Genomic DNA, 11074 nt, shown 5'->3' with positions numbered 1-11074 from the left:
ACTTCAAATTTATTTTTCTTTTCTATTTCACAATGACGTTGTAATGCGTTTTTATTTGATTAGATTTTTTTGTCAGACCACTTGTACAAGTGTAACTGTGCATCCTATCCAGTCTTTTTCAATCAATATCCCACATACAGTAATGTGTAATTTTGATGAGGAAGAGGAAGAGGTGAAAGAGGAAGAGGAGGAGAAGGAGGAGGACAATGACGACAATGTGGAAAAGACAAAAGAAGGGCAAGGGCAAGAAGAGAAGCAGTCTCATATATTTTAGTTGATGAGTGCCAGGGTTGGATCAGGCATGCAAGAGGATTTGACCCCTGCTGCCTGGCCAGGGCTAATTTAGCCTGTGATGCTGAAGAGGTTCTTTGACCTGTCCCAGACCAAACACAGGATGTTGGGCAGAATGATTATTTTTGTTGTTGTTTGCTGTTTTGTACTGTACTCTACAGTACGTTAAATTAAGGAATAAAACATACTCATTTTTCAATTTTACTTCAAATATATACAATTGTGTTAATAAATACAAACAGTCAGATATATGAACTGAAACTTTAATCTTACCTTCTCAAAGAAAAAACACTTCTTGAATGTATCAAACAAAACTAAAGTCTGGGCACAGAAGACAACAGCAACATTTAGAACAAATACACAAAAGTAAATACCTGGGGCCTCATTTATAAAGACTTGCGTAGAAACCATCCTTGATTTTATCTAAGAACTTTTCTGATTTGAACGTAAGAGCGATTCAGAGAAAACGAACGTACCACGAAATCCATGCATACGCCAGTCATTCGGTTATAAATCACAAATGATCGTGGAATTGTGTGCAGCTGAATGTTCCGCCGTCGAAACGCCCCTGCTTAATTAATTAACATATAAAATGAGCTCATTCCATAAAAGGAGCGCATGAAATCAAATTATAGTGAGGCTGAACTATCTGCAATACCAGGCATTACCACAAGGAAACGGTCGTACGCCAAGCTGGAATCTGACGTGGAGATAAGTACTTTTCCACGTCAAAGACGGTTTTTATAAATCTGTACTTTGACGTGGATTTGATCGTACGAACACTCTAAGATCAAATCAGTGCGTAAGAAAGTTTTATAAATGAGGCCCCTGGGCTTTGGTTTCGTTCTAGAGTTCCGGCATAATCTTTTCTGAAAAGTGTCTGCGTGAGGGAAGCTTATATCGCGGCTCCAGTGTATTTAACAGGTGGCAAAACCCGGGGTTTTCCACCACAGAAAAGGGCCGTATATCTTTTGCTATAAAAGCGGCCGCTATAGTCATTTTAAACGCGAAAACTAAACCAAATACGATTTCAACCGAGAGGTACCGCTCAGATCTTATTTAATTGAAACGAGGGAACGAATAGAGTCCTGCACGAGCCCAGCCTGATACTCTCAGACCCGAGCCCCGTCCTTATCGGACAATTTATCAGAACAGAGTTCGTGTTGCAGCCATTAAAATAGTTCAGTTTTGGATTCTAAAGGCAAAGTGGCTAGATTTCGTTTTGTTTCTTTAAGTTAATTTAGAAATATGTTTGGAACATTTTATATTTGTTAAATTCAAGCTTTTGTCTTTTTAACCTAACCTAACGAACAAGCGGCCAGCGGCAATGAGTTGAGCATGTTTGATAAATTTAGCCTTCTCAAATCAACACGACTTGCATTAAATAAAATCTATAGACATAAAACACTTGATGCATTTCAGAATATTAATTTAAACATTAAACCTAGATAAATGTGCGCGGTTAGACGCATATCCAATCGTTTTTGCGGAGAGTGAAAGCGAAAGCGAAAGCGGGCTTTGCAGCTGACATGGAAGCTCAAACGCGATCACTTGCATTTTTTCTTAATAACAGTGGAAACCTAAAATACACCATTTTTGTTGATAAAAGTAAGGCATAAAAAGGCATCATTCAAAACTGCAAAAGGTTTACTATTATTATTTATGTGCGCACTCACAATATCAACAAAACATTATATTTGTGTAAAACGGTGCAGAGCCAGATAGACGCGCTCAGTGCTTTTAGCCAGTCTTTTCAACCAAATAAAAATAATGTTTCAGTCCGTTAAATGAATTACTAACAAAAAAAGACATTTGTTAAATGCACACTGATGTTTGTTAGTTCGTTAAATACACCGGTATATATATATATATATATATATATATATATATATAAAAACAATAACTCACTTTAGTATCTTTAATTTACAATATGGATCCTCCAGTACATCAGAGAGCAGCTGCACTCCTGAGTTTCCTAGCTTATTACAGCCCAGATTCAGTTCCCTCAGGTGTGACGGGTTTAATCTCACAGCAGAAATCAGAGCAGCACAACCTTCCTCTCCAATATTGCAGTTATACATCCTGAAGGGAGAAGGAGAAAACTCTCAGAAAAAAATGTCAGCAATTAGTGTTGTTGTTTACAAATGTGGTTCTGGGTCATTGTCAGAAATGTATTTTTATTTACAGATTTGTTTAGTCTTTTGACTTCTTTAAAACTAAATCTGAAATATGTCACATCTTAAGATGTTTCTAGAACCTTCTAAACCTCAGAAAGTTTGTAAAGTTAACATCCTGAATAATATTTTGCTCCCACATTTTAAAGGTGCAATAGGAAATCTTGGGAAATGCTAAATTTAACCTGATAGCACTGAAAGCGAATGTCCCACACTCCATGCAAATCATTGTCCAAAGCCATGCCCACTGAACGTATCTACACACAAAGACCAGATGACCAGAAACAACCTTACTACAATAACTACAATAACACCGAGTCGAAATGTTCAACAGCCCAGACAGGAAAACTGTGTGTTGCTAATAATGCACAGGAGATGAGAAGATGGCATATTTTCCCTAATAAAATGCCTCACACCACGATACACTCATCCACATACATGGGGATTGAGCGAGGAAAAATGTACACAAGCATGCATCCAACTCAGGTCACAAACAGAATGGAAATAAAAAAAATAAAGAGAGACAGATGTCGGTAGAACAAGCCATCTCCACCTTTGCAGAATGTACAGACACATGCAGCTGTGACACAGCTGTGAGTCTGCCACAAAACTACCAAAAAGATTATGTTTCCTTGCACAAACTCATCCGGAAGTGTTGATTTTTCCCCGACTACTATCATCACGCGCCGGCTGTTGTAAACATGCTCAGAACAGTTGAACATTGTAGTGGATAAGAGGTAAAAAATTATATAAATACTGTTCAGTTTCTTGCACAGACCAATTGTTTTGTGTCTTAACACCTCAATGTATCATCACGAGCCACAGGGTTTAATTTGGTTTTGTCTGTGTATGTTTTTTGACTGTCAAAGCTGTGGATCCCATTGACTGCTATATAATATGACTGACAGACTGCAACGGTTTTAATTAAAAATCTTTGTTTGTGTTCTGAAGAAACAAAGTCACCTACATCTTGGATGCCCTGGGGATGTGACGAGACCTTAAACCAGCATAACAAAAAATGTTTCTGAAGACAATCACCTATTGCACATTTAAATATCTGGAGCATATTTGTAACATTTGGTTGCATATTTGTTCCTAACTGTGAGTTCCTAACTGTGCATTTTAATTAGAGATGTTCCGATACCCTTTTTTCCTTCCCGATACCGATTCCGATACCTGGGCTCGGGGTATCGGCCGATACCGAGTACTAATCCGATACCTGGGTGTGTAATTGTATATACAGCTGCAGATAATACTAATAAATTATTTAATGGTGTGCTTCAGACTTATCCCTTAATAAAACAAACATACACTGATATATACAGTGAACTAGAGTATTTTTATTATATGACATACATTTGACAGTAATATTTTTTTTTATATAGTTAGTAATACTAATCTGGTTTTCTGACGTACATCAGCCCTGTTTATAACAGAGAATTTTGGCCAGAATTTGAAAGATTCACACTAGATCTCGCTGCAACCTTATTCATTGTGTGGCATTTTCAAATGCTCCTCACTGGATCTCGCAGCAGTAACAGTGTTGCAAAATCAACATTGGCTCCCGAATAAAGCTGTTCGGGGTTTGTGAAAGTTTGTTTGCGTTGCAGTCCAAGCTGATAAACGGTCAGCGCTGAGCAGCTCAAACGTATCGTGTTAGTTTCACTTTCGTTTCGCGTGCCGTTTTATGTTTCTTATCTGAAACAGAAATGGCAGAGCTTATGAGTTGAACAACGCGGTGGCCACGCCAGTGTGACCGCTCACGAAAATTAGTAACACTGGCAGAAAAAATGGTCACAGTCTGGAGCCCTTTAATATTATCGCAAGTGTCCCGCGCGCTTCAGTTCAAGGAGTAAACAAATCCATGCGCCTGTACCATTCATTAACACAGAGCCACGCATAATTCATATTTAAACAGTCGGTTTTCTGCTTAATATTAGTCCATATCACGATTTGATTTAAGTGTAATGAACTAACGTACCTTTGATTAATGCATCAAACTTTGACAAATTCCGTGACGTTCCGTGTTAAACTGTAAATTACATTTAGACTGGATTCCGCGATTCCGTCCGTGTTTTCCGCATCGCGGAAATCATAAAGCCCTGTATATGAGACATGCCGCCGTTGGTCCTGTCTGAGATACTGCCAAACAGCGGACAAACTGCTAGCACGTTTGTATTTCTTCTTCGCTGCTCTAAGCAGTGGTTGCTTGTGGCAACACAGCACTGTTCCGTGTGTTTGCATTCTGAGCCGCGAAGAAGAACTGGCTTCCGATTTGCTAGCGGGAATAACTTATATCTAAAGAAAATGGTATCGGATCGGTACGTGGGTTCAAGTACTCGCCGATTCCGATGCTAGATTTTTTTGTGGTATCGGCGGCATTTCCGATACTAGTATCGGAATCGGAACAACCCTAGTTTTAATATCACATAATATCGAAAACACTCACTGTAGTTTCTCCAGTTTACAGCGTTGATCCTGTAGTAGATCAGAGAGCAGCTTCACTCCTGAGTCTCCTAGTTTATTATAGTTCAGATCCAGTTCTCTCAGGTGTGAGGGATTTGATCTCAGACCTGAAGCCAGAGCGGCACAACCTCTCTCTCCAATACTGCAGTTACACAGCCTGAAGAAATCAGAAAAACAATCATCAGACTTACTGTTAAACAGGTCTATCATCAAGAGAAAAAATAAAAATAAATAAAAATAATAATGGAGACACACTGTCCTGCAATCAAGGACTTCTGGATCTCTTAAAAATCACAGGCAGGTTTATTGAAGCAGGAAATAAACTTGAGGTCATTGTCATGGTTATGGAAATAGCTAAAAATAATGTGCATTGTCATACTGTTGGACAATACTCAGGTATGCTGTGGCATTTATGTAAGGGAGCACACTGTATGTAACGAAATATATTAGTATTAGTACATCTGCTCTTTTAAAAGGTGTTTTTGCTCATAAAATTGCTACCTGGGTGATTTATAGTTTTTTTTGCACACCATAAACTTTAGAGACTGTTGTGGATGAAAATCTGTCATTTCTTACTGTAATATCTTTAGTTTACAGTGACGATGTTTTAGTCCAGCACATAGCAGCATCACTCCAGAATCCTGTAGACTGCTGTAACTCAGGTTTAGCTTTATCAGACTTGAGGAGTTTGAGCTAAGAACTGAGGCCAGAGCTGAACAGCTTTTCTCTGTGAGATTACAGCGACTTACACTGGGAATGATAACATAAAAAAAAACATCATGTACTATTAATCTCATAAAATTGTAACCTCAATATATAAATGAATATATACTGTAATATTATTTTAAAACGGGATCACTTTTCTTGCAGTTAAAATGTGAGGTTACTGGAATATTCCTATGATTTAGTATTTTTTATCTTACGGTTAGCTAACAGTTGAAATGACAAGAGTAAATGGAGAATTTTATTTTTAAATAAACTCACTGTAGTGCTTCCAGTTTACAGTTTGGATCCTGCAGTAGATCAGAGAGCAGATTCATTCCTGTGTCTCCTAGCTCATTATAATTCAAATTCAGTTCTCTCAGGTGTGAAGGATTTGATTTTAGAGCTGAAACCAGAGCAGCACAAGCTTTCTCTCCAATACTGCAGTTGGGAAGTCTGCAGAGAGGAGAAAAAGTCACACTTATGCAATGCAAAAAAGTCACCACAAAAACACAGTAATATATAATTTAATAAGAACCATACTGATTTCAAAGTTAAGGATTATTTAGTTTGAATATGCACTGAACCAAACACTATCATAACATCTTAGTTGATAATTCAGTATAATTTATTTTTGACAAAAAATTGCATGTTTCAGTCGTGACTCGACATTTTCGGTAGTGAAAGTAATGTTTTAATAGCAACCACATCACATACAGAATTTTAACATGCATAATAAAACACTACGAAAATATAAGGAAAATGCAAAAAAATTACTACATAAATAACTGTACTAAAATTTTGTTTATTTCCCCCAAATAAAGGGTTGTATGTTCCTTTTTTACATACTTTTGAGCTCAGCACACAGATTTTCAGACTTTTGAACACATTTACCTCAAAATTATGGGACCCATCTACTCACCATGTAGCTATGAGAGAGGGGGACACAGGAATATTTCCTGATCATAAATTTAGGGCTATAGTTCAAATCAGTCTCAGTCAATGGACTAAAACATACACTGTTTTGGTAATGACATGAAAAGTTTCATGATTCACAAAGAGAATACTAAATATTAACTTATTATTAAACTTAACTTTTAAAAAATCTATATTTTTAATGGAATAAATGCAAAAAAAACAAACAAAAAAAAAAAAAATTCTATATTGTTTTCTTAAGTTAAAATTTAGGGGTTAGGGCTGTGTGTATTTATAAAATTTTCCAGTTATATAATAGTTCTTACTATTATATGTCTTATCATGTTATTTAATTAACATAATACACACAATAGTTTCTCCAGTTGACAGTGTGCATCCTGCAGCAGAACAGAAAGCAGCTTCAATCCTAGTTCTCCTGGTTCATTGAAGCCCAGATTAAGCTCTCTGAGGTGTGAGGGGTTTGATTTCAGAGCTAATGCCAGAACCGAACAACCTTCCTCTCCAAAATTGCAGTTAGGTAGTCTGCAGAGAGAAGAAACATACAGATCAAAACATTACAGACAAAATAGACATTTATGTCATAATAGTAATAATAATAATATAGAAAAAATACAATTATTTTTATATAGTTTTTTAATTTGACAAAAACAATGTTTGGGGAAATTACATAGTTACCTATGTGTTACTTTATGATAAACATTTTTCTCAGTTGTATGTATTTGTAAGGTACCAAAGTTATAAAGTTCCCATTCTTATTATTACATGTCAAATTATGTTATTGTATTAACATAATACAGACATTAATGTCTCCAGTTGACAGCATGGATCCTGCAGTAGACCAGAGAGCAGCTTCACTCCTGAGTCTCCTAGAGTATTACAGCCCAGATTAAGTTCTCTTAGGTGTGAGGGGTTTGATCTCAGAGCTGATGCCAAAGCAGAACAACCTTTCTCTCCAATACTGCAGTTATACAACCTATAAAAGGAGGTACAAAGTAATTGAATAACTGTACCACTGACACATGGCCATTGTAGATATTACAAATGTACAATTTTTTTTTTTTTTGGGTGAGCTATTCCTTTAATTAGCTTTTTAATAATATTGAATTTAGTTATTTAGATTATCATATTTAAGCATTTCCCAACAGTTGCTATTAAGTTGATGTCCAGTTTTCACACTGAGGTAATTTGAGGGTGTAAACATTCATTGATGTTCAAGAAGGCAAGACAACACAATAAGCTTTTAAACACAGTGATCAGAGTGTGGGAAATGTAAAATCTGCAAAGGTTTTTTAGGGGTAGTCCCAAGTAAAGGGAATCTTTAAAAAATCTTTTGTATTAGTATAAATTATGCAGGGGGTTTATCAGCTTAGTTAACTGTATATTCAAGCTTGCACACTCAGCTACAGTCTGAACAAAACTATGATCACACAAGTTGCTTTATAAAGTGTGAGTACCAAAGTTATTTAATGAGTCTCCTTATTGTATCAGTGTTTTTCTAAAGTTAAATAAATATAAGTTATTGTTCCCCTATCAGTCGAATCACTTCGACGTTACATTGGGATCTCGCTTGAGAGACCGATCATCTCTGAGCCTTATTAAAAAGGCCAATTGAAAATTGGCGAGTGGACGATGGCGGCGCGCACCACTCAAACAGACTTTCGCTTTCAGAGCCTTCATGCTCAAGCCTTTGACTTCTTCAAAAAAGAAAAACTTCACGTTCATGCTGCTGCTGCTCTTCTCTGCTGGCGTGCGCCGATCGAATAAAAGACAATCCTTCTGAAAGAGTGAATTTCTCGGCGCCGCCAGCGGGGTCCTGCGGGCGGCCATTTTCACGGCCACAAAAAGCCTCCTGCTCTCCAGCGAGCAAGCCCCATTGAGTGCATAGTGGTGCTGCGGTTTCCTCCCTGGGCAGACCGGGACTAAAAGAGCAATTTCTCACGGCCGTGTAAAGACGTTCTTTTCAGAATGGCTTTCCGGCCGTGCGCTTCTGGGTGCGGCAGTTACCTCACCTCTCTGGACGGACATGAAAGCTGCTTCACATGTCTGGGCCTCGAACATGCTGAAGCAGCTTTCACGGATGGTTCGTGCGTTCACTGTGAACGCATGACCATGGGGATGTTGAAGACTCGCCGCTCGCTCGCGGGTAGGCCCCCCCTCGCGCCCCACGGCCGGCGGTTGGACCGGAGAAGTTTTCCTGCCGCTGTGGCGAGGCACGAGGGGGATTTACAAGTCACGGTGCCGAACGTACCACCGGCCCCAAAGGCCCTGCGGTCTTCCGCCCGTCAGCATACCCCCGTCGAGATGCCAGAGCAGTACGCCTCCCCGCCATTCGGGCTGGGCGTCTCCTTTGGCGCTCCACAGGAGGAAGAGATGTCGGTCGCTGCATCAGAGGGAGAGTCAGGGAGTGAGGACGCTCTTCCGGTGGCGAAGCGCCCCTCCATGGTTGCTGCTCCGTCGGAAATAGACTCCGAGCTCTCGGCTATGCTCCTCCGAGCCGCCAGGGGGACCGGTCTAGAGGTTACTCCATCGCCTGCGGCTGATCCTTCTCGGCTGGACGACTGGTTCCTGGGGAGGGCTCCGGCGGCACCGCCACGCCCCCCCCGGTGCCATTCTTCCCGGAGGTGCACGAGGAGCTGGTTAAGACCTGGCGGGCACCCTTTTCATCTCGTCCGCTGCCCAGCCCCTCTCCCCTCGCCACCCTTGATGGCGGGGCGGCCAGGGGATATGTGTCGGTCCCCCAGGTCGAGCGCGCTGTGGCGGTGCATCTTTGCCCGCGTGGCGCCGCCACCTGGCGGGACCGGCCGCATCTCCCCTCCAAGGCCTGCGAGCGCTCGTCCGCCCTTGCGGGTCGCGCCTTTCACGCCGCGGGCCAGGCCGCCTCGGCAGACGCTGACAAACCACGCTTTCTCGACGTTCCCGTCTCCCAGAGTGGCCTTTTCGGCAACACTGTCGAGGACTTCGCCCAGCAGTTCTCGGCAGTTCAGAGACAGACGGAGGCGATCAAACACATCTTGCCCCGCCGCGAAGCTTCCATCCCGCCGCCGGAGACACCGTCTCCGCCTGCACGTCGCCGAGGGCGCCCCCCTGCGGCCGCAACATCCACAGCTCTGCCCCCCACGGAGGCCCATGACGCCAGGTTGGCGGAAGGGGCCCGCAAGCGCAGAGCCAGCCGCAGGAGAGCGGCGCCACCCGCGGCACAGGGACCGGCCCGAAACACCCGCAAGAAAATTGCGAAACGTCCCTGACGCGGGCCTCCAGAGGTGATTGAGACTGCTCTTTAGGGGATGCTGACATCTACGCTCCCCGCTCCCGGTGGAGGGCCGGGGGCCACTGTGTACTTCAATGCTGCCGTCAGCCCATCGGTCGACGGTACCCACATTTTCACAAAAAGAGCAAAATTCTCACCTCTGGCCTTCGGCCTCGAGTTTCCTTCCTGAGCAGCACTCGAGCGCTTCAGCGCAAGGTGCTTCCATTTGGCCAGTCCCCCTCCTTCCTGCCTTCTTTAGGCCATGGGAGCTTCCCTGTCCCCTCTTTGGCAGACAGGAATTCGCGTCTTCAACCGGCTCTTCGACTGGTGCTTTACCAGCCCACTCGTGAGTTCCGTTGTGCGAATACAGGGACCTGGTGCTTCGGCACCCCCGCCATCTGGTCCTTCAGGCCAACTGAGGGAATCCTTTTCCTCGGTCGGGAGCCCGACTCGGTCCACAAGACGACCCGCCTTGCTATCAAGAGCGCGCAGTCAGTGCTGTAGTCCCTGAGCTAATCAGGCACAATACAGCGGTCCCTCTCAAATCAGAGGCTCCTGGGGCACATGACAGCTCTAGCCGCTTGCCGCTAAGCTTGTTTCATGTGAGACTGCTTCAGCACGATCGAGTCCCATGATGGGCATGGCATCTCGGCTCACTCTGGACTGGCGTTTTCCCGCAGTATTGCCGACAAGTCAGCCCGTGGCCTACCACGGGTTGGGTTGCCATGTACGACAGAGGTTTACAGCTCCTCCCCATCTGCTCCCATGGAGTCCAACGTGGCAGATTTTGCTACTTGCCATTCACTTGAAGCAGGGAAACTCAACCGTGCAGCCGGTCGGCTCCCACGGCAGTCCACCCACCTGCAGAATGGCGACTCCACCCCGTGACGCAGCTAGTTGGAGTTATATCGGCAAGGCCCAGCCACATCCGCTCGCCCTTCCGATTCCTCCCATTGACAGAGTAACACTGGCACACAGCTGACCTCCGGGGCCCAAGTACGCCCTTCCCCAGCGGGCCTCCTTGCGCAGACACTGTGCAAGTCCAGGGAGGACGAGGAGTAAGTCTGTAGGTTGCGCTACAAGGATGGCCCACCCGGACTTAGGTCTTAGTAACCATTCCCTCGCGGCAGTCCCTCCCTGTAAGGGCACGATTTGACACCGTAGACCTCTCCGGCCTTCCACAGGCCGTGATACAAACTATCACTCAGTACTGAGCTCCCTTGACACAGGCAGGCTTACGCACTGAGATGAGGTCTAT

General features: G+C 43.0%; 1 protein-coding gene across 1 annotated transcript in view; it reads right to left on the bottom strand.

The window, feature by feature from the left end:
- Positions 1–290: 290 nt before the first annotated feature.
- The window catches only part of LOC141289474 (NLR family CARD domain-containing protein 3-like), a 30165-nt gene continuing 19381 nt past the window's right edge, over positions 291–11074 (bottom strand). Inside the window, exons 4-9 of the mRNA XM_073821576.1 lie at positions 7369–7542; positions 6918–7091; positions 5916–6089; positions 5508–5681; positions 4915–5088; positions 291–2373 (exon numbers count right to left, since the gene is read on the bottom strand). Of these exons, the coding sequence (XP_073677677.1) occupies positions 2196–2373; positions 4915–5088; positions 5508–5681; positions 5916–6089; positions 6918–7091; positions 7369–7542 (1048 nt within the window). The 3' untranslated portion in view covers positions 291–2195. The remainder of the gene's footprint in view (positions 2374–4914; positions 5089–5507; positions 5682–5915; positions 6090–6917; positions 7092–7368; positions 7543–11074) is intronic.

This window comes from Garra rufa, chromosome 17 (assembly GCF_049309525.1).
Source record: "Garra rufa chromosome 17, GarRuf1.0, whole genome shotgun sequence".
Classification (NCBI taxonomy): domain Eukaryota; kingdom Metazoa; phylum Chordata; class Actinopteri; order Cypriniformes; family Cyprinidae; genus Garra; species Garra rufa.
The sequence above is the reverse complement of the archived record's forward strand: the minus strand, read 5'-3'. Positions and strand labels throughout refer to the sequence as shown.